This window comes from Nicotiana tomentosiformis, chromosome 5 (assembly GCF_000390325.3).
Source record: "Nicotiana tomentosiformis chromosome 5, ASM39032v3, whole genome shotgun sequence".
Lineage (NCBI taxonomy): Eukaryota > Viridiplantae > Streptophyta > Magnoliopsida > Solanales > Solanaceae > Nicotiana > Nicotiana tomentosiformis.
This window is the reverse complement of record NC_090816.1, coordinates 92,534,128-92,559,480: the sequence shown is the minus strand read 5'-3', so window position 1 is coordinate 92,559,480 and position 25,353 is coordinate 92,534,128. Positions and strand designations below refer to the sequence as shown.

Genomic DNA, 25,353 nt, shown 5'->3' with positions numbered 1-25,353 from the left:
CAGGTTCATAAAGTTATTTGAGACTTGGGCGTATATTCGGGTTGAGTATCAAATGGTCCGAGAGCGATTCGACACTTATTATCGGAGGTTTACATTTTGAAGGTTTAAAACATACTAAGTATTAATTAGAGTGGACTTTAGTGTTATTGAACACCGGGCAGTGTTTCGGGAACTTGGATAGGTTCATTTTACTGATTGGAACTTGTGCATGAAGTTTGGTCGTGATCCAGTATGTTTAAGTGTGATTCGGACGTGTTCGGTGAAGTTTGAAGGCTCGAAAGTTAAAAGAAGAATTTTGATCATTGATTCATGGTTTTGATGTTATTCGTGGCATTTTTGATCCTTTGGATAAGATTAGATAGGGTATTGGGACTGATTGGTATGATTGGACGGGGTCCCGGGGGCCTTAGGTGAGTTTCGGGATGGTTTCGGACAAAGTCTGGGTGTTTTGCAGTTGCTGGTGCTAGTTTCTATTATTGTCCTTCACGAACGCGATGGGGTTTGCTAAGAAGGATTTGAGCTGGAGGTCTTTGGTCATCGCCTTCGCGATAGGCTAGTCGCGTTCTCCAAGGTTTAGGTAGTGGTGCTCCGCGTTCGCGATAGCCTAGTAAGATGGACCTGGGAGTCCTGGCCTTCGCATTCGCGAATGGGCAGCCTGGTAAAGCCTCGCATTCACGAGTCGTGTCTCGCATTCGCAAAGAAGATTTTTTACGTAAGAGCTGGGTGTGCTTAGTGAACGCGAGGGACATACCGCATTCGCAATGAAGGGTCGCCTGGGCAGTGTATAAGTTGTCAAGTCAGGATTTTTGCTCATTTCAACTCCTCTCTCGCTTGGGCGAGTTTTGGGTGATTTGGAGGAGCCGTTTTCATCATCAATCATGAGGTTAGTTACTCCCACTTATTGTAAGTTAAATACATGGATTATATATGGATTTTAACATGAAAATTGGTTGAAATTGTGGGATTTTTGAAGAAAACCTAGAAATGAAATTTTGGATTTTGACTACGAAATTGGGAATAAATTATATATTTGAGTTCGTGGTGCAATGGGTAATAATTATCTTCGAAAATTTTCGGAATCCAAACACGTGGGCTTGGGGGTTGACTTTTCAAGTGGAGTTGGGAATTGTTATAAATTGTTAAATTACGAGTCTTCGAGTATATATTGATTGGTTTGCACATTGTTAGACTAGTTTCATATTGTTTGGCATTGGTTTGAGGTGTTAGACAAGCATTAGAGCCGGTTATTGAAATTCAGAGCGAGGTAAGTCTCCTGTCTAACCTTGTGAGGGGGCATTTACCCCGTAGGTGTTATATTTGTTATATGCTACAAGTCGTGGGAGCACCGCACATATGAGGTGATGAGTGTTCGTGCGTATGGTAGAATTCCTGATTAGGTCCGGGTAGACTTAGACTTACGCAATGCTTTAATTCTATTATTTGAGTTTTCCTTGTCTGCTTATATGCTTTAGTTATCATATTTAGCATGGGACTGTACTTATATAGAGTATCAAACTTTGCAATCTTAAATACTTGACGAGCTACATTGTCATGAAACTTATCCTTTCTTTTATTGATTTATCCTACATCGTACATATTTGTCCGGAAGTTTTTAAAATTTCATAACTCTCACATATATTCGTGAGTAGGGCCAGTGACCCGTCAAGTTTCACTATTTCTATGGGAGCGGGCTGAACGCCTCAACAATACTATTATGGATCAGGACGAATGACCTCGGTAGTATTCTGAGATGCATCTATGGTTCATGTCGGTCGATCCTTGGTAGTGTACACGATTATTATGGAATCAGACTGAACGACTGCATCTGTATTATTACGGGATCGGGTCGTATGCCACGACAGGAAATCACACCATTACTATTATGGGATCGAGTTATTTGCCTCAGCAGAATCGTGCAAAATATTTGATAAGGAGTAAGCGTACTTGTGAGTCTTCTTGACTTGAGATGTGACCGTTTATTTGGTGATGACCATTTCGTATTTCATTTTTGGAAGTATCCGGTATTTGAGGACTTCATGTTTACTCTTCAGTTGAGGATCGTATTATGTACCCCATATCTGTTTTCGTTGTTGTACTTGCCATGTTTCATACCTGTCTACGTTTATTGTACTTGATTTATTACACCACTAGTAAGTGTCAATGTCGACCCCTCGTCACTACTTTTTCGGGGTTAGGCTAGTATTACTGGATACGCATTGATTTATGTACTCATACTACACTTCTGTACTGATTGTGTAGGTACGAGACATGCACTTTTGGCGGTCATTTGGGTGAGCAGGTGCGGTTGCTGAGGAGACTTTGTGGTGAGATTCTCTCTATGTAATGATCCGTAGAACACAGAGTATCGTATATTCTGGCAGATGCCCATGGACTTATGACACCTTGTTTTGGGGATTTAGATCTTGTTCTTGGTTGTATTCTGCTTTGATTTTCCTGATTTATATTTTGGTCTCATTCGAATATTTAAAATAATAATATCTATAAAAATGAACTTCTACTCTTTATTTCTTAAATGGTTTCGAAATGCATTTTGGATTTACTAGGGAAGTGTTGATTTAATTATTGGCTTGCCTAACGACGGCGTTGGGCGCTATTACGTCCTATAGTGGGATTTGGGTCTTGATTGTTTGGTATCAGAGCCCTAGGTTCACTTAGGTCTCACAAGTCATGAGCAAGTCTAGTAGAGTCTTGCGGATCTGTACGGAGACGTTTGTACTTATCCTTGTAAAGCGATTTGATCTTGTTGAGGCTTATGCCTTCAAATCCTTACTACTTATTCGTATGCGATGTCGAGCATTCGATATCAGTTGGGCACCGACGAGTTCAAAAGATGCTACAGATGTGGTGCAGGATATATTTTTTCCTGCGTATACGGGCGGACTATTATCATCACCTTGTGGATGGGTGTTCTCTTGTTTCAACCCAGTGTTAGTATTGCCTATGGTTTAAAGGCTATGCATGATGTATTATGATGTTCATACGTTGTTATCGCGCAGTGCTGGTGTAAATGTAGGGTTCTTACTTATGTGTCGCGATAGTGAATGATTCGGGAGGAGGATTATTCAGTTCATGGTTTAAATATTAAGCATTTAATTCCAGCGAAGGCGAGGCAATCGAACTGGTGATGTTCAGGCTTTGGTTTACCAAGAAGTGAGACTGGATATATCTGGACTTGGTGGAATTCGTATTTCTATTGTGATTTCGTCATCCTTGTTTGAACGCATTAAGGTTCGTCGGTATAATGGTCTTCCTTGTTTGCCCTTGGGAATACGGTGTTGCGAGGTGGGCCCAAATAAGCGATTATCAGAGATGGATTGTGATTTGGGGCGGTATGATTGGTGACGAATGATGAGAAAGGAAATGGTAGGGTATGTCTCGCGGTGGTTGAATTGTTAGCAGGTAAAGTACGAGCAGCAGAGATCGAGTAGTTTGCTTAGGAAGATGGTTTAACCAGAGTGGGAGCGGTAGTGTATCGTATGGATTTTGTGTCATGGTGGACAGATGACTAAGTCTGTGTATTTCGTTTGAGGTGGTGCTTTCTGTACTTAGGAAGTTTGAATATGACGGAAAGAGTTTGCTTGGAATGTAGAGGAATGTGAATGCTTGACTATCATTTGGGGATGCAATATAGCTTTGAGTTGTAAATGTACTGTTGGACCTTCAGTTGATCTTAATGGAAATGAATGAACTCTTACAGCGGTGGATAAGTGTGGAACCAGGAGAGTTAAGTTAATTCATAGTAGATGTAATTATGGCAATGTCGTCGGGGGGATGTCGATATGAGGTTACACAGGTGGGCTATCTCCTGTGAGAAGGTTAGGGATTGCATGATTTCTGATAAAGTTCTTTTGAAGAGTTCTACTTTCTATCCAACATGAGGCACGCACTGCAATCTAGTTCTGGATCACCTGAGGAAGATGGCACGACTGTTATGAGGTTGAGCGTGCGTTTAGGACTGTTACTTTTGGATGTGTGATAATTAGTGCAACATGAGCCTATGAGAAATTTAGTTGAGTAAAAGTGCGAAATCATACTAGCTAAGGAGGAGAAGTCATTGTGGATTCTTGGTTCATGTCATTGTGGCTTAAAACTAAGTAGGGGAGCCTACCGTCAATGATTAGGTCACGTGGTTATATGTCTTTGCAGTTTATGGTCGTCAGTACGATGGAGGATTAGTTATGACTGGGGAAGAGAACATCAGGGGTAATTCGAGCACGGAATTTGATGGATAGGTGCTATATTTCACCTTATTGACATGCGGAGGTTGTAGAATAATTCATATTGGGTATGTTTGTATGGATGTGATGTGCAAGGAAAATCATTTATTCGGTTGCTTCTTTGGAGTACTGAGTGCTAATAGAGCACTAGTTGTTTGGATATATAATCGAGACTGGTTTAGAGTGGGCGACTCTCAATAATGGTTCTAATGGATTTGAGATATAAGGCATGGTGCTTAAGGATTTTTGGGTTCGTTATGTGGCTGAGGATTGGGTTTCGCAGTAGGGTGTGAATGGTACGAGGAATATTCTATGTTATCATCGGGTATGCGGCACAGTGTTAGAAGGATGGAAGAAACAACTTCGAATTTGCAGAAGATCTTTCAGAGCGGGAGTATTAGTTGGGGATACTATAGAGTGCATGAGGATAGTATAAATTGACTTATGGGTATTGAGGCAATGTGGTCTTGTGGTTTGGGGTCACTTGGGAGGAGTGTTGATTGAGGTCCATTATATGCTGGAAAATAGAGGTACTTATTTTGAAGGTAAGTCAATAGAAAAGTGAGGAGTTAAGTTAGTTTAGCAGTGTTTGGATCGGCATTGTAAAGGAATTGATCTGTTCCTTCAGTGCGATAAGGCTATACGGGTGTTTTGTGGCTATACTTGCGGGCTTGGCAGTCTCCGTAATTTGGTTGGTTTGGAGGGATTCAATCCTGATGGTTTGGGTATGTGCAAACGAGTCCCGAAGAGGTTATGACAGTTTCAACATCGGTTTAAGGTTTATGTATTCTACGGTTATGGGAAGTTGGTTGCGTGCTGTGATTATTTCTCCCAAAATGAGTTATGTGAAAGGTTATATCCAATGGAGCATTTATTCCACTGGTGGTTCAATATTTATGATGGGATTCTTGTACTCTTATATAATAACATGATAGGTGTAGTGAGCGGTGTGGAATTTAAACTGGGGATCAAGGTTGCAGTTCTATTTTTTTAGGGATGTCACGAGCTCGGAGGAGCGGGCTAAGATTTCAGATATTCAGAATATGTTGGCCTTATTTTAGTGTCGCCTGAGAATGGTGTTCGTTGGAATAGGCATTATATATTGATTTGCGGATTCTTGATTGCATTTCAGAAATAGTATGGTCGGTAACAATGGATGTGCAGGCTTCGCTACCTGGTGCGGAAGGTTGTGGGACTATCTCCTACGAGATGATTGTGTAAGTGTGACGTGTCAGTCATTCAAGTGGTAGAGATTGAAACCAAGTATGAAGATTCTGGTACTATTGCTTATTGGAGAGTTTATGTTTGAGAGACGCTCTATTTCTTTGGTTGCGGACTACGGATGTTTGTTCAAGATTTGATGGTTGATCGCATATGTCATGGATAGGGTCATTGTGGATCTTGTGAAGGTTATTGACCTATTTTAGGATGATTAGAATCGGCTATGAGGTCCGTTGGTAGACCTAATGTGAATGTATATTCTACACCAAATCAGATATGCTTATTCAGCATAGCATTGCTTATGGATAAGTCTTCGGGCGTGGTGGATGTATTCCTGTCCTCGTCTATTTTATGTGTTACTTTTCTATGCCATGTGGGTTGTGAGACATCTTGATTATTCACAAGTGTGTTGTGATCCTGTGTAGCTTGTAGTATTATTTGAGTGAGATGGTTCTCAAAATGCTGGTTGTTTATTGCACCTTAGTCGTGCTTGATCTTTTGTAGCGCATGAAATTATCCATCTCCCCACGGTTATGTGAATGAACTTTACGTGCTTTCTGGTTGATATACATGTTTTTAGTGGGTATGAGCATTTGGCTCGATGGGTATTCCATTATTGATTGTCATGTGTGGATCATGCAATAGTGAGATGTTGGGTACTGTTCCTTGTACTCATCTTGTGTATTTTGTTTCTCATCTTTGAGATAGGTTCATAGTATTTGTTTGGCTATTTTACTCGTTACGTGACATAATAGTTTTGTGCTCGGGTTCGCTTTTCCTTATTTGTCATATTTTAGTTGTGGCTTGTTGGCGCATTAATGGCGTTGTATGAGATTTTAGTTGGTTTTGGTTTGGCTTGCTGATCGAGCAGCTTGTACTGGGTGAGACGAGGTTGTTGGACCTAGAGTCAGCACAATCAGATTGGTATAATATATGTTTGGAGGGATAATTTTACTAACCAGTTTAGAAGGCGGTAATGGTCTTGTCGGATGGAGGAACACTATGATTTATTTATTTGACGGGTGGTTATGAGATTTCATATGTCTCTTTCTTCATTGCACTATTTCAAGGGTTGGAACAGTGCGTTCATGTATTAGGCGGTGTATGACCGGTACTGGATTCGGAAAAACTTACAACTATTGTGGTTAGATGATACTACTATGGGCATTCGAGCAATGTGGTACATCATGTGGTTACAACTTGGGTGTATATGTATGTTTTGGTACATCTTGTTGATTTTGATGTAGTGTACATATGCTAGAATTAGACCTTGTAGAGAATCTTGGATGTTGGAATTTGGTTCTAAGGCTTGTGGGCTAAGTTAGCAGGAAGGATCTTCAGTCTGGGCTGAGATAATATGCTCATATGGATTGTGGTGGCACGGGAAAGAGGAGTTGTGCAGTGACTTTTGGAAACTTCGGAACGATTCTTGGCACATTAGAGAATGAACATATGTTTAAGTGAGGGAGAATGCAATGACCCTACTGGTTGTTCTGAGCTCTAGCATGTCGTTCGGCAGTTTGATACCTTGAGTAGCTTCACTTTATGTATTATGAATTGCACATGTAGTCAGATAAAATTTTCGCGAAGTTTGGAGTGGATTTGGAAGAATAATTCTCAATTCGGAAGCTTTAAGTTAGAAGAGTTGATCAAGATTTTACTCTTGAGTAAACGACCTCAGAATCGGGATTTGAAGTTTCGTATATGTTCGTAAGATGATTTCAAACTTGGGCATATGTTCGGGTTATCAGATTGTCCAGGAGAGATTATTTTCGGAAGTTTGCATTTCGAAGGTTTTGAAACTTGCTAAGTTTGAACTAGACTGGACTTTGGTGATATCGGACTCTGGGCAGTGTTACGAGAAATTGGATAGGTTCATTTTATTGATTGGAACTGGTGCATGATGTTTGGCAGTGATCCGTTTTGTCTAAGTGTGATTCGGACGCGTTCGGCGAAGTTTGAAGGCTTGAAAGTTAAAAGAAGGATTTTGATCGTCGATTCATGGTTTTTATGTTATTCGTGTCATTTCGAGCCTTTGGATAAGTTTGGATAAAGTATTGGGATTGGTCGATATGATTGGACGGGGTCCTGTAGGCCTCGGGTGTGTTTCAGGATGGTTGCAGACCAAGTTGAGGTGTTTTGCAACTGCTGGTGCTGGTTTCTAGTGTTATCCTTTGCGAACGCGATGGAGAGCATGCATTCGCGAAGAAGGATTTGAGCCAGAGGTCTTTCGCGTTTATGATAGACCAGTAACGTTCACGAAAGCTTGGGCAGTAGTTCTCTATGTTCGTGATAGCCCGGTCACATTTGCGAAAGGAAAGCTAGGCCTGGGAGTCTTGGCCTTCGCATTCGCAGAGGCATGGTCGCATTCATGAAGGGGCAGCCTGGTAAAGCATCGGGTTCGCGAGGAAGATTTTTGGAGCTGGAGTTCGGTGTGCTTCGCGAACGCGAGGGACATGCCGTGTTCGCGATGAAGTGTCACCTGGGCAGTGTATAAGTTGGCTAGTTGGGGTTTTTGCTCATTTCTCTCTTGCTTGAGCGATTTGGAGAAGACATTTTCATCATCTATCACGAGGTAAGTTGTTCCCACTTGTTGCAAGTTAAATACATGGATTATATATTGATTTAACGTGAAAATTGATTAAAAAAGTGGGATTATGGAAGAAATTCTAGAAATGATATTTTTGGATTTTGACCATGAAATTGAACAGGAAAATGGGAATAAATTAAATATTTGAGTTCGTGATTATATGGGTAATAACTATCTTCGAAAAGTTTTGGAATCCGGGCGCATGGGCCCGGGGGTTGACTTTGTTAACTTTTCAAGTGGAGTTGGGAATTGTTATAAATTGTTAAATTACGAGTCTTTGAGTATATTTTGAATTGTTTGCACGTTGTTTGACTAATTTCGGATCATTTGGCATTAGTTTGAGGAGCTAGAGAGGTGCTGGAGCTGGTTATAGAAATTCGGAGCGAGGTAAGTATCCTGTCTAACTTTGTGAGTGAGAATTTACACCGTAGGTGTTATATTTACTATATGCTATATGTTGTGGGAGCAACACACGCATAAGGTGATGAGTGTCTGTGTGTATGCTAGAATTCCTGATTAGGTTCAGGTAGATTTGGACTCACACCATGCCTTAATTGTATTATTTGAGTTATCCTTGCCAGCTTACATGCTTTAATTATCATATTTAGCCCGAGACTAAACTTGTATAGAGTATCGAACCTTGCTACCTTAAATACTTGACGAGCTACATGTTAGTCGTGAAACTTATCCTTTCTTTTATGGATTTATCCCGTGTCGTACATATTTGCCCGGAAGTTTGTCAAATTTAATAACTCGCACATGTATTCGTCAGTAGGGCCAGTGACCTGTCAAGTTCACTATTCCTATGTGATCGGGCTGAACGCCTCAGCAGTACTATTATGGATCGAGTCGAACGACCTCGACAATATTATGAGATGCATCTATGGTTTGTGTCAGTTGACCCTCGACAATGTACACGATTATTATGGGATCAGGCCGTTCATCTCGGCAGAATCATGCGAAATATTTGATAAGGAGTCAGCGTACTTAAGAGTCTTCCTGACTTGAGATGTGACCGTTTATTTGCTGATGACCATTTCGAATTCTATTTGAGGAAGTATCTGATATTTGAGGACTTCATGTTTACTCTTCAGTTGAGAACCGTATTATGTAACTATATCTGTTTTCACTGTTGTACTTGCCATGCATCATACCTGTCTACTTTTATTATTCTTGATTTATTGGACGACTAAGAAGTGTCAATGTTGACCCCGCGTCACTACTTCTTCGGGGTTAGGCTAGATCCAAAATCCAACTAGTCGTGATGGCACCTAACCCAACCGGCTAGATAAGCCAATTAACAATAATCCAATTCAAATGAGATTTACTGAGAAAATATTTGATGAAATAACTAAACTTATATACAACAACCCAAGGACTGGTAGTATAAATCATGAGCTTCTAATACTTAGAGTTTACAAAGATGGTATGAAATAAATACATTATCTGTTCGAAATGTACATAAAAAGATTTATAAATCTAAAGCTACTAAGAACAATACGCAGCTATAACCGGAACACATGTAAATGTTCAATGCCAGCTCCCGCCACATGCAACAACATCAGCTCCAAAATCTGCACGAAAGGTGAAGAAGTGTAGTATGAGTACAACCGGCCCCTTGTACTCAATAAGTAACAAACCTAACCTTAGGTTGAAAGCAGTGAAGAACTGGGGAGAACGTCAAAGTCCAACACCAAAGGCCAAGAACAACTCATAACGATATAATAAAAACAGTGAGTAATAACTCAAAGTTATTATGTTCATCTTGTTCATAGTTACGAAAAACATGCATGCTTTTCAGGTATAACAGTAAAACCCAAATCTTTCACCGAAATCTCCCAAATATGTGTATACCATAAAATTGTAATTTTTCCCAAAATCTTTCAACAATAGATATGATATTTCATTATCAGATAGCATGAGGAAAGTACATTTCTATTCCTACATGTCAATGTGCATGTGAAGTCATGAATGTCAAAACACCGTATAGCATGAGAAAATGCATCGCTATGCCTATATGCCAAGTTTGCATGTCAAATGTAATGCATCACAGTGATAAACATATGTACTCACACTCTTAGAGTACTCAACATCACTGTCTCACACTCAATCATTCGGCACACTCAATCACTCGGTACACTCAATCACTCGGCACTCGGTACTTGCGCTCACTACTGGTATGTAAGACTCCGGAGGGGCGGATCCTGCCTAAGCACTAATATAAGCCAACATGGAATGATGTGGCATGCAGCCCGATCCCATAATGAGTCAATAAATCCTGCTACGGCGTGCAACCCGATCACGAAGATGGAATCATGGAATAAATTCAATACCGAGTAGAAAACATTTACCCCATTCTATGTGGTGAAAATCTCCTCCAAAATCACCCAAATCTGAGCTCCATAGCTCAAAATATGCTAAAATGTTTGAAACCTCAGAAAATAGAGTACTTATAATCATCACTGGACATATTTATGAACCGCGATCGCGGATATACCATCGCAGTCGCAAAGAAGAAAATTACACTACCCCTGAAATACTCTACGTGTTCGCGAGCCTCCATAGATGTCAACTCTCCACGAACGTGGACTGACCACGTGAACGCGGAAGAGAAATCACCAGTTCCCAGCTCTCAGGTCAGCTCTATGCGAACGCGATGACTCATATGTGAATGCGTACTGTAACCAACACAAAGGTATGTGAACGCGGTCTTCCAATCACAACCGGGATGAAGAAAGTTCCCAGCTCCAGATTTCCTCTACGCGATCGCATCTCCATCTTTGCGATCGCGAAGAACAACTGGGGCATCAGAAACCAGCAATAAAAACGTGAAGAAAAATGGTCCTAAATCAGTCTGAAACACGCCCTAGCCCCTCCGAACCCTGTCCAAGCATACCAAAAAGTCCCAAAACATAGCAAGAACCTACTCGAGACCTCAATCACTTGTAGAAACATCAAAACCATGAATCACACCTCAAATCAAAATTAATGAACTTTTAAACTTTCAACTTCTAAAACTCGTGCGGAACCATATAAAATCAACTCGGAATGAACTCAAATTTTGCACACAGGTCCAAAATGACATAACGAAGCTATTCCAATTTCCAGAACCACAATACAGACCTAATATCATCAAATTCAACTCCTAGTCAAACTTATGAATATTTCAAACCTTCAAATTGCCAACTTTCGCCAAATAGTGCTGAAACCTTCTAGAAGCATCCAAATGTAAATCTGGTCATACTCCCAAGTCCAAAATCACCATCCAGACCTAACGGAACCATAAAATTCCGTTCTGAGGTCAATTACACAAATGTCAAAATTGGCCAACTCTTCCAACTTAAAGCTTCCTAGTTGAAAATCATTCTTCCAAATCAATCCCAAAACACCTGAAAACCAAAACCGATAATACACGCAAGTCATAATACATCATATGAAGCTACTCAAGACTTCAAACAGCTAAACATAATGCAAATGCTCAAAATGACCGGCTGAGTCATTACAATTTTGGATTAACTAATGATGTATTGATTTCACTGTTGGCTTACCTAACGAAGGCTTTGGGCGCCATCACGGCCTATAGTGAGATTTGGGTCATGAAATTATCATATTTGATGCTTTAATTTATTTAATTTTTTATCATGCTTTACTTTATTTAGTTCTTAAATTAAACTCATTAGCTCATTCGATGCTTTATTTTATTTAAATAAACTCTCTGAACATTTTATTGGTAACTGACACAGATATGATGTATGAGGTGTCACAGTATCTTTATCGTGCGAAGGTTATTTATAATGTGGTCATGAGGTTCCAAGTGTATAATATTTCTGATTTGTGGCTTGTGAATTATAATTATGAGGTGTGGTACCTCGGGGTGATTCTTGTTGTAAATTCTATGTTGGAATGGCTTGATGATTGAACTGTCATTACCTTCCTTAATTTTTTTCACTTGTATTTTAACCGTGCTTTGACTATTTTGATGTTTATCACATGTTTACTCTTGTTGTCATTTATTGCTTTTACTTTCCGTTGTTAGCTTTATATTAATATTCTACACATGTTTTCATGTCTAGTGAGTGTCTTGACTTGTACCTCGCCACAACTTCATCGAGGTTAGTCTTGATACTTACTGGTTATCATTATGGTGTATTCATATTATGCTTGTGCATATTTTTGTGCAGATACGGGTATTTCAGATCATGGTGGTTTTTGAGAGTGGTGCCTGTGCGGTGAGAGACTTCAAGGTGTACATGTTGTTCCGCTCGCATACCTCGGAGTCACCCTCTTACTTCATTTGTGATACTGTTAAATTATAGTCCAAAATAGTGTTGTATTTTGGAATATCTTGTGTACTCTCCATAGAGCTTATGACTCTGTATTATCGAGTTTTGGGATTGTGAAAATTTTATTATGATATTGGCTATGTTTTGGGCCATTTTTCTCAGTTTCATTTAATATTAAGTTGTTATATCTTGTCTGATATTGTTGTGTGATAGGCTTACCTAGTCATAGAGACTAGGTGCCATCACGATCCTAAAGGTAGGATTTTGGGGTTATGAAAAGTGGATAGGTTTGACCGAGAGTTGGCTTTGTTGAAAGCAGATTCAATTTTTGGTTCCGGGAATTAGAATAGGTTTGTGGTGTCATTTGGGACTTGCATGCAAAATTCGAGGTCATTTGGAGTTGATTTGATATGGTTCGGCATGCGTTTTGGAAGTTGGAAGTTCATTAGTTTATTAGGCTTGAATTGGGGTGCTATATGTGGTTTCGATGTTTTTTATGTAATTTGAGGCCTCGAGTAGGTTCGCGTTATATTCGGAATTGATTTGTGTGTTTGGACGGGGTCCCGGGGGCCTCGGGTGTGTTTCAGATTGATGACAGATCATTTGTGGACTTAGAGGACATTGCTGAAGTATTTGTGTTCTGATCCGTTCTCACATGCGATGGGTTGGCTGCAGGTGCGAGGCCGCATAAGAGGATAGTTGACCGCATATGCGGAGTTGGGCTAGCTGAGGTTGGGTTCATAGATACAGACAAAGGAGCACAGATGCGATAAGAGTTCGCAGAAGCGCACTCGCAGGTGCAAAGGGGGGCCCACAGAAGAACAAGGTTGGGTGATTGGAGCAGACCACAGATTCGGCCCTTGTTCCGCAAAAGCAGTTAAGTGACCGCAAGAGCGAGATTGTGTCACTTCCCTAAATTTCCTCCGTAGGAGGTCGTGATGGCGCCTAGTCTCTAAGACTAGGTAAGCCTATCAATGCGAAATAATCATAAATATCTAAAAATAAATAAACTACAATTCAAATGATTACAACTCCCAAAACCCGGTAGAAATAAATCACAAGCTTCTAAGAATTTAATCTCACTGTCTCTATATATCAAGGTCTAAATAAAATATAAGGAAGCAACATAAAATGATAGAAGGGGACTCCGGAGTCTGCGGACGCTGGCAGATATACCTCGAAGTCTCCGTGCGCAGGTAACTTACTGACGTCTAGGCTGGTAAAATATACCTGGATCTGCACAAAAATATGTGTAGAAGTGTAGTATGAATACACCACAGCGGTACCCAGTAAGTGCCAAGCCCAACCTCGGTAGAGTAGTGATGAGGTCAGGTGAGGCCCTACTGGAATATAATAATGGCATGGTAAAATGTTTATCAATATAGTAAAATAAAATGACATTGAAAATAAATCAAATAGTATGTCACATTTAATGACACCAAATAATTACAAATAATATCTCATGCAATCAAAACAGAATTTCCTTCAACTTTATGAAAATCACAACAATTAATCGAAAGCAACTATGGCCATAAATCAATATCAACAAGGGCACTACCGAGGTACCACCTCGTAGTCCCAAATTATAAATAATTTCACAATATCTCATTTCCTTATACCATCGCAGGAGCCTTCACAATTTATTTAAAGAAAGCATTTTTTTCCCGCAATAGCATCCCGCGTTTTCGCCAACCTTATCACACCGCATGACTTCTAGTAGTCACCCCTACTTGCCACGTGTATCAAGCCACCCTTATCTCACCGCATGCGTTTCAACACTCAAGCCTTATACCACCGCATGCGTATCAATATCATAATATATCACAATTTGTACCTCAAGTGCCCAATATTTTAATTTTCCACAAAAAAAATCAACAACAATATTTTTCAATAATAAAGAGCTCACGGCTCATGCCAGAATAATCCAAAAAAAATCTTACGAAAATATTCAAGAATAAATAATTCAGGAAAATAATATTTTAAATTTTTAATACGTTGCTTCAATATCAAATTTAAAAATGCCAAATACTTCATATTAATAATATTTAATTTAAAGAAAATCAACTTTCAATAATGCACAGTATAAAAGAAACCAAGTTTCAATTAAACAGGTAAAATAATTAGCAGGGAAAAGGTAAACAAATTTAAAATATATATCACAGATCAATGATGAAGAACATAACAAGATAAAATAATTTAATAACTGCGCAACAATGATCTACACAATTTAAAGATATGATCTTTCACATTTAGCCCGTGTACGCACTCGTCACCTCGGGTACACGACTTTCAACACATTTCAATAATCACATTAATATCAATTCTAGGGGAAATTTCCCCCACACAAGGTTAGACAAGTCACTTACCTCGACTTGCTCCAATTTAATGAAGTATTATGCTTTTTCCTCGATTTTCCGACTCCAATCGACTCGTATCCAGTATTAATTAATTCGATACAGTCAACAAAAATTATAGAATTAATTCTATACGAAAATACTACATTTTTTTCAATAAAAATCCGGCGAAACCCGTGGGGCCCATGTCTCGAAAAATACGACACCCGTGGGGCCCATGTCTCGAAATTCGACGAAAGTTACGAAATATGAACGCCCATTCAACCGCGAGTCTAACCATACCAAAATGACTAAATTCCAATAACGATTCGAACCCTTAAATCCACAAATCTATCCAAGAGGGTTTTCAAATTCTTCCAACTTAAATCACCAATTAAATGTTAAAAACAGTGATGGATTCGGGTAATCCAACCAAGATTGAGTTAAGAACACTTACCCCATTGTTTTTCCTTGAAGATATATCAAAAATCGCCTCCGCTCAAGCTCCAAGTAGTTAAAATTGGCGAATGGGACGAAACCCCCCTGTTTTTATAACTTACGGATCTGTCCAGGCTGACCTCGATCGTGGAGTCCGATCCTGGACCTCGATCATGAGAGTCCAATCCTGGACCTCGATATTGGGGAGTCCGATCATAGGCTTCGACCCTGGGGCTCGATCACAGCCGTCGATCCTGGCTATCGATCAAAGCTTCGATCCTTATGGCCTTCGATCACTGGCCTTGGTCATAACCCTCAATCCTCGGCTAGATTTCTGAGGTTCGATTGCACAGCAGAAGAGAATTTGTAGCAGCTTTTGCAGCAATTGTTTAAGTCCCATTTTTGATCCGTTAACCATCCGAAACACACCCGAGGCCCCTCAACCCAATACACCAACAAATCCTAAAACATCATACGAACTTATTTGAAACCTCAAATAACATCAAACAACGCTAAAATCACAAATCACACATAGATTCAAGCCTAATGAACTTTGAAACTTTTAATTTCTACAAACAACACCGGAACCTATCAAATCAAGTCCGATTGACCTCAAATTTTTCACGCAAGTCATAAATGACATAACAGAGCTATGAAAATTTTCAGAATCAGATTTCGACCCCGATATCAAAAAGTCAATCCCTCGGTCAAACTTCCCCAAAATTCAACTTTCGGCATTTCAAGCAAAATTCCACTACGGACTTCCAAATAAAATTCCGATCACGCTTCTAAGTCCAAAATCACCATACAGAGCTATTGAATCTTCAAAATTCTATTCCAGGGTCATTTGCACATAATTCGACATCCGGTCACTATTTGAACTTAAACTTTAAAATTTTAGTCAAAATTCCATATCTCGGGCTAGGGACCTCGGAATTTCATTCCGGGCATATGCCCAAGTCCCAATTCATGATACGGACCTATCGGAACTGTCAAAACACTTATCCGAGTCTATTTTTTCAAAATGTTGACCAAAATCAACTCAGTTGTGTTTTAAACATCTAATTCACATTTTAATCTATTTTTCACCTGAAAACTTTTCGGAAAACTTTTTACTGACTACACACGCAAGTTAAGTAATGGTAAATAGTTCTTAGATCACATAATTAATCATTAAATTTAAAGATGACATTTTGGGTCATCACATTCTCCACCTCTAAAACAAACGTTCGTCCTCGAACGGAGTTAGAAAAAGTACCTGAGCTGGTGAATAAGTGTGGATAACAGCTGCGTATATCATGCTCGGCCTCCCAAGTCGCCTCCTCGACCGGATGACCCCTCCTCTGAACCTTCACGGAAGCAATGTTCTTTGACCTCAGCTTTCGAACCTGCCTATCTAAAATAGCCACTGGTTCCTCAACATAAGATAGATCCTTGTCCAACTGAACCGAACTGAAGTCTAACACATAAGACGGATCGCCGTGATATTTCCGAAACATAGAAACACGGAATACCGGATGAACCACAGAAAGACTAGGTGGTAGTGCAAGTCTGTAAGCCACCTCTCCAACTCTCTCAAGAATCTCAAAAGGCCCAATATACCTAGGGCTCAACTTGCCCTTCTTCCGGAATCTCATCACACCCTTCATAGGTGAAACCCGGAGCAATACCCGCTCACCAACCATGAATGCAACATCACGAACCTTCCGATCCGCATAACTCTTCTGTCTAGATTGGGCTGTACGAAGTCGATCCTGAATCAACTTAACCTTTTCCAAGGCATCCTGAACCAAGTCTATACCCAAAAGTCTAGCCTTGCCCGGTTCGAACCAACCCACTGGAGACCGGCGCCGCCTACCATACAAAGCCTCATACGAAGCCATCTGAATGCTTGACTGGTAATTGTTGTTGTAAGCAAACTCCGCAAGTGGTAAGAACTGATCCCAAGCACCCTCAAAATCTATCACACACGCACGAAACATATCCTTCAGTATCTGAATAGTGCGTTCGGGTACCTACCCGAGTAAAATGATGTACTCAACTCTACTCGAGTACCTAACTCACGTTGTACTGCCCTCCAAAATCGTAAGGTAAACTGTGTACCCCGGTCAGAGATGATAGATACCGGTACACCGTGAAGTCTAACAATCTCGCGAATATATACCTAAGCCAGCTGTTCTGAAGAGTAAATAGTAATCACAGGAATTAAATGAGCTGATTTGGTGAGCCTATCCACAATCACCCAAACTGCATCAAACTTCCGCTGAGTCCGTGGGAGCCCAACAACGAAATCCATAGTGATCCGCTCCCATTTCCATTCTGGAATCTCTAACTTTAGAAGTAATCCACCCGGTCGCTGATGCTCATATTTCACCTGTTGACAATTTAGACACCGAGATACATACCCCACTATGTCTTTCTTCATCTGCCTCCACCAATAGTGTTGTCTCAAGTCCTGATACATCTTTGCAGCACCCGGATGAATGGAGTACCGCGAACTATGAGCCTCCTGGAGAATCAACTCACTCAAGCCATCCACATTAGGCACACATAGCTTGCCCCGCATCCGTAATACATCTTCATCTCCAATAGTGACTTCCTTGGCATCACCGTGCTGAACGATATCCTTAAGGACAAGCAGATGGGGGTCATCATACTAGCGTTCCCTGATACGATCATAAAGAGAATACTGAGAAACTACACAAGCCAACACTCGACTGGGCTCAGAAACATCCAATCTAACAAACTGGTTGGTCAAGGCCTGAACATCCAAGGCCAAAGGCCTCTCTGCTACCGGTAAATATGCTAATCTGCCCAAACTCTCCGCCTTACGACTCAAGGCATCGGCCACCACATTGGCCTTCCCAGGATAATAGAGAATGGTGATATCATAATCCTTAAGCAACTCCAACCACCTCCGCTGCCGCAAGTTAAGATCCTTCTGTTTAAACTGATGCTGTAGACTCCCATGATCGGTGTAGATCTCACAATGGACACCGTACAAATAATGCCGCCAAATATTTAAGGCATGAACAATAGCTGCTAACTCCAAGTCATGTATATGATAATGCTTCTCATGCACCTTTAACTGTCTAGACACGTAGGCAATCACCCTACCGTCTTGCATTAACACTGCGCCGAGACCAATACGCGACGCGTCATAATACACAGTATAAGATCATGTACCTGTAGGTAATACCAATATTGGGGCTGTAGTCAAAGCTGTCTTGAGCTTTTGGAAGCTCTCCTCACATTCCTTGGTCCACCTGAACGGAGCACCCTTCTGGGTCAATTTGGTCATAGATGCAGTAATAGAAGAGAAACCATTTATAAATCGGCGATAATACCCCAGCCAAACCAAGGAAACTCTGGATTTCCGTAACTGAGGACGGTCTAGACCAACTCTGTACTACTTTAATCTTCTTTGGGTCTACCTTGATCCCCTCGCACGAAACTATATGACCCAAAAATCCCACTGAATCAAGCCAGAATTCACACTTTGAAAATTTTGCATATAACTTCCTTTCTCTCAAAATCTGAAGCACAGTCCTCAGGTGTTGTTCATGATCTTCTCGACTCCAGGAATACACCAGAATGTCGTCAATAAACACAATGATGAAGGAATCAAGATAGGGTTGAAATACACTATTCATTAAGTGCATAAATGCTGCTGGGGCATTGGTCAGCCCAAAAGACATCACAAGGAAATCATAATGACCGTACCGGGTCCTGAAAGCAGTCTTCGGAATATCTGGCTCCCGAATCTTCAACTGATGATAGCTTGAACGCAAGTCAATTTTATAGAATACCCTGGCACCCTGAAGCTGATCAAATAAGTCATCAATACGTGGCAACGGATACCTGTTCTTCACTGTAACCTTGTTCAACTGGCGATAATCAATACACATTTAGCCCGTGTAAGCACTCGTCACCTCGTGTACACGACTTTCAACACATTTTAATAATCACATTAATATCAATTCTATGGGAAATTTCCCCCACACAAGGTTAGACAAGTCACTTACCTCGACTTACTCCAATTTAATCAAGTATTATGCTTTTTCCTCGATTTTTCGACTCCGATCGACTCGTATCTAGTCATAATTAATTCGATACAGTCAACAAAAATTATAGAATTAATTCTATACGAAAATACTATATTTTTTTCAATAAAAATCCAAAATTAACTCAAAAATGGCCCGTGGGGCCCATGTCTCGCAATCCGGCGAAAGTTACGAAATATGAACGCCCATTCAACCACGAGTCTAACCATACCAAAATGACTAAATTCCAATAACGATTCGACCCTCAAATCCACAAATCTATCCAAGAGGGTTTTCAAATTTTTCCAACATAAATTACCAATTAAATGTTAAAAACAGTGATGGATTCGGGTAATCTAACCAAACTTGAGTTAAGAACACTTACCCCAATGTTTTTCCTTGAAGATATATCAAATATCGCCTCTGCTCAAGCACCAAGTTGTTAAAAATGGCGAATGGGACGAAACCCCCCTGTTTTTATAACTTACAGATCTGTCCAGGCTGACCTCGATCGTGGAGTCCGATCCTGGACCTCGATCATGAGAGTCCGATCCTGGACCTCGATCATGGGAGTCCGATCATGGGAGTCCGATCATGGGGAGTCCGATCATGGGCCTCGACCCTGGGGCTCGATCACAGCCGTCGATCCTGGCTATCGATCATGGCTTCGATCCTTATGGCCTTTTATCACTGGCCTTGGTCATAACCCTCGATCCTAAGACTTCGATAAGTGGCCTTCGATCATGGATCTCGAGCCTGCCTTTGATCCTTGGCTCGATTTCTGGGGGCTCGATTGTACAGTAGAAGAGAATTTGCAACAGCTGTTTAAGTCCCATTTTTGATCCGTTAACCATTCGAAACTCACCCGAGGCCCTCGGGACCTCAACCCAATACACCAACAAGTCCTAAAACATCATATGAATTATTTAAAACCTCAAATCACATCAAACAACGCTAAAATCACAAATCACACATAGATTCAAGCCTAATAAACTTTAAAATTTTCAATTTCTACAAACAATACCGGAACCTATCAAATCAAGTCCGACTGACCTCAAATTTTGCGCGCAAGTCATAAATGACATAACGGAGCTATAAAAATTTTCAGAATCAGATTTCGACCCCGATATCAAAAAGGCAACCCCTCGGTCAAACTTCCCCAAAATTTAACTTTCGGCATTTCAAGCCTAATTCCACTACGGACTTCCAAATAAAATTCTAATCATGCTTCTAAGTCCAAAATCACCATACGGAGCTATTGAAATCATCAAAGTTCTATTCCGGGGTCATTTGCACATAATTCGACATCCGGTCACTATTTAAACTTAAACTTTAAATTTTTTGTCAAAATTCCATATCTCGGGCTAGGGACATCGGAATTTGATTCTGGGCATACACCCAAGTCCCAATTCACGATATGAATCTACCGGAACTGTCAAAATACTGATCTGAGTCCGTTTGCTCAAAATGTTGACCAAAGTCAACTCAGATGTGTTTTAAACATCTAATTCACATTTTAATCCCATTTTCACCTGAAAACTTTTCGAAAAAAAATTTACGGACTGCACACGCAAGTCGAGTAATGGTAAATAGTGCTTAGACTACATAATTAATCATTAAATTTAAAGATGATATTTTGGGTCATCATTGATTGCTGAGCAGAATACATATGTCGAAGGGTTTGGTCTTTTTTCTCATATTTGGAGTTACGGAGCTCGGTTGAAGGCGATTTATGAAGGGCTTCTCATCACAATTGAAGGGGTAAGTAATCCTTACTTGATTTTGGTTCTAGGTATTGATTACCCATAGATTATTACACCTAATTTTCATGAATTAAAGGCGGGATTTGGGGGTTTTTGGACAATGTTATTGAAGAGTGAGATTTGGTGATTTGAAGGTCGATTTGAGGTTGGAAATGGATTAAATACATATATTTGGACTCGTATCGGAATGAGTAATCGAAATTTGTGAGTTTGGTAGGGTTACAGTATGCGAGCCCGGGGTTTCCTTTTTGAGTTGACTTTTTGATTTTGATTAAAGATCTTATCTTTATCATTTGGAATCATTTCCTATGACTTTAATTGATGATATTAAGTTATTTTAACTAGATTCGAGTCGTTCGAAGGTTGATTCACACAAAAAGGGTTTATTAGAGGATTGATTCTGCTTGCTTGAGGTAAGTATCTTACTTATACTTGGTTGAGGCACTAGTTGCTTGAGTTATTTGTGACAGCTATGTGCTATGGGTGGCACACTTGTGTGGAGTTAAGCCCATGTGTGTCCACCGGGGTATTTTCTATGTTCGGGGTAGTGCTTAGGCTATGATATGCCTTGAATTAATTGCTAAGCTTCATGTTATGATGTTTCTCTTATTTGTACCCCTGTTGTGAGCTATTTGAGCCATGTTTGAGGTTGCATAGAGGTTAATATCTTGATTAAACCTGATAATTGCTATTTTGTGATGTATTTACCTGATTTGAGCTATCATATCACACTTGCACATGCATACACTGTAGCATGTCACTTATACCAGTCCAGGAATATAAAATTTGATGTTCTTTGATCATGTACATGTATTCTTGCATATCTTCTGTATGTGATATGGATTGGACAGGTTGCCCGTGACCACGTCAGACGGATTGTGATATTGTGTATGTGACCATGTCGGGCAGAATATGATATTGTGTATGTGACCACGCTGGGCGAATTTCGTGCATGTGACCACGCTGGACGGATCCGTGATATTGAGCCTATGACCATGCGGGGCGGATTTGTGATATTAATCATGTAACCACGCTAGGCGAATTGTGATATTGAGTATGTGATCACGCTGGGCGGATTATGATTAATGCGCGTGACTATGGCGTGCAGCGTGTGGATCTGGATTTATCCCCTAGGATCACTCTTTCATTTGTTTTCTTGATGGTTTACATGCGGATTGAGGAAAGCTGATCAGTGGTCTGATACTGTTATGGACATTCTAAGTAAAAGCTAGCATGTGTTTGATTTGGTTATTGCATTTTATATTTACTTGCAACATCATTGACTGCTATTTATTTTATTTGCATATCTTCTTTATATGCTAGATTTTTGATTGAGCAGAGTAAGTGAAGTAATTGTGCGCACGATGGTGGTTCTTTCTGCGTTTCATGACTTGATCATATTATTACTTTGTACTTGTTGCATTTATGAACTGTACAAGTGATTAGCGAGATCATTTATAATTATTGCTTTTATTACCTCGCCGAGGTTAGTTATGATATTTGCTAAGTACAGGGGGTCGGTTGAACTCATACTACACTTTGTACTTAATTGTGCAAATGCAGGTACGGACTGAGCCGCCAGTAGCTGAGTTTTGCTTGCTGAGTTATCCGAGAGATGAGGTAGAGTTGCATCTCTACCGCAGTCTTGGCGTCTCTTTTCATTTTGTATTGTTGTCTTTATTTCAGATAGTATTGTTATTTAGCTTTCAGACTTGTACTTCCGTTTTAGAGCTCATGACTCTGTAATCACCAGTTCTGGGGGGATTTATCATATATTGGTGTTATTATATTATGTTGAAGGCTTTAGACTTGTATTATTTTATTAATAATATTATTAGTATTCGTCATTGTTATGTTCGGCTTGCCTAGCAAGTGCGTCAGGTTCCACCACGCCTAGTTGGTGGTTTTGGGTCGTGAAATTCAAGAAGTATCCAAAAGAGCTATCACGGAACATTTGAAGTTGTGTCTCTGTCAAATATTGCTTCAAAATGCTATGAATATTAGTTTCGGTATGGGAACTAATCCTGTTATAGAATTGTTCAGCTGATTATATATAGAAGTCGCCAACCTTGCATATAGAAAAATAACAAAAAAAAAATGAGAAACAAAAAATATCATTAATGAATAAACATCAAGAAGCACATATATTCAGTATTTGTACAAACTTATACTAAAAATTGTATAAAGATATATAAAACAGTGTTGCAGTACATGTATAACGATATATAAATCGGTGTATAACTTTGTATAAATTTGTATAAGTGTGTATAAAATTAATAGCACTAAATACCTTCAACTTAGCTTTTCTTTCCTTGAATTTGCGGTGAGTAGCAATCCGTTGTTTCTTGGATATACCATCAAGACCATTTTTACCATTGTCGTTGATCTTTCTCTTTTTCTGTTTAACACTGGGGCCAACATCATCTTCATCGACCACATTAAATTTTAGCTTTTCTTTAGATTTTTTAGGTCGATCGCATTTCTTACTCCTTATTCTAACATTCATATAAAGATTAGAAGTGTTGTTTGTCTGTAAACGGGTCATTTGACTGCTTTTTTGTAGTAGCAGGAGACTCAAAATCATCATCATCTGGAGCCTGGACATGCCCATCCGCTTCAGAATTAGGGGTTGAAGGCAAGTCTCTCAATTTAGCAGCATAATCAATCTTAAAACCTTTACCATCAACCTTCAAACAACATTTAGAAGCAGACATTTGCGAACGTATTTGCAGGAATAAAACAAATAAAGCTTTAACAAGAGTGAAGAAAAGTGAAGAAAAATACAAAAGTCAAACCAAAATAGAGGCTATGAACACAAAATACAAGCAAATAACAGCACAAAGCTTTAAAAAGTGAAGAAAAGATATTAAAGAACAAGAGTTATGCTGTTTCAGAAAGAACATTATACACTAATAGAAAAAAAAGATATTTAAACAAAAAATATAGGCTATTAATTAGAAGCTAAACCACGTTATAATTGAAAAAATAAAAACAAAAATAACACTTATAAACGGATAATACTCAACCAAAACAATACTGCAAAATCAAATAAAAATAGAAGAAATAATCGTATAACAATAAAGATTTTCCAAAATTAAAACCCACATTGTAACAAAAATTAGAAATAAAATTATACCCTAAAAATCATAATCAAAATGCATGTAAACTGAAACACAAACTTTAAACTGAGAATGAAGATAGAAGGAACAAAAATCGAAAGAAAAACACAACCATATTGTACAAAAAAAAACCATCTACTTGTGTTCGTAACTCGATCGGAGGTCAAGACTATGATCCGGTGAAAAAACAGAAGTCGTCCTAGAAAAGCAAAAAAAACAAATTAACAAAAATCCAAAGCAAAACAGTGGTAAATAATAAAATGAAAGGAAACATTACATGAAAAGAAGAAAGAAAGCTCAAAAAAAGGGGGAGAAGCAGCAATGGCGGACGGTTCCTTCTTTGGAGAAGAGAAGCGTATATGATGTGAGAAGAAGAGGGAGAGAGAGAGATCCAAATAAATTAAGAAAAATTGAATTAGCGTTATTAATTTAATGTGGGCTAATGGGTGAAAAGAAAATTTTAAAAAATATACAACCTGTATCAAACAAGGTTAGGGCTTCAAATGTGGATTATTTTTGGATGGGTTGTAGGCCCAAGTGATAATTGATATAATTTTGTCTAATTATTACTCGCCCGTCTCAATTTATGTAAGGTTTTTGGATTTCGAGAATCGACCACATTATTCTTTGACCGTAATTTTTTCATATGACTTGAATATTTAAATTATTAAATATTGTCACTTATAGTACTTTTATGTAGTATACAAATATGCAAATTTTATTTTAAAAAATTAAAAATTATATGTCCAAATACATGGTGATAATTAAGAAATTTGAATTTCAGAAAGAATATGTTATATCTACTCGTGTTTAATGAGGCATTGTAACAGCAAAATATCATAATGAGTTGAATGCATACACTAATAAAACAAAAAAATATATAGGGTGGAAGTTGAAGCTACTTCCTCCCTAGTTTGCTTTCTTTGTCAAAGTATAGATATATTGCCGTACTTTTAGAAAATCTTGAATTATGGTGGATGTCCGTAAACACCAAAGGAGTAATAATCACTACTCTTCTCCATTATTTTCATGATCTTCATTCATGATTTTTCTCTCAAATTCTTAATGAGATATTCATGTAAAATGTTTATGTAGTGACTATTCTACTAAATAATGGCCATTCCACTAAATAGTAGCCATTCCACTCACTATTTTACAATAGTGATTTTTCACTTTTCATGCCTATATAAAGGCCTTGTAATAGATATGAAAGATAAGACAATTGAAGAAGAAATAAGAATCTCTCATCTCTTTCTCTCTATATCTCTTAGCTTATTTTTCATATTATTACTTTATGCTATATTTTATAACACGTTATCCGCACG

At 39.1% G+C, this 25,353-nt stretch overlaps 1 protein-coding gene across 1 annotated transcript in view; it reads right to left on the bottom strand.

The window, feature by feature from the left end:
- The window catches only part of LOC138892793 (uncharacterized), a 31,991-nt gene extending 8,368 nt beyond the window's left edge, over window positions 1–23,623 (bottom strand). The window contains exons 1-2 of the mRNA XM_070176532.1: window positions 23,448–23,623; window positions 23,265–23,404 (exon numbers count right to left, since the gene is read on the bottom strand). Coding sequence (XP_070032633.1) covers window positions 23,265–23,404; window positions 23,448–23,623 — 316 coding nt within the window. The remainder of the gene's footprint in view (window positions 1–23,264; window positions 23,405–23,447) is intronic.
- Between the last annotated feature and the right edge of the window lie 1,730 nt (window positions 23,624–25,353).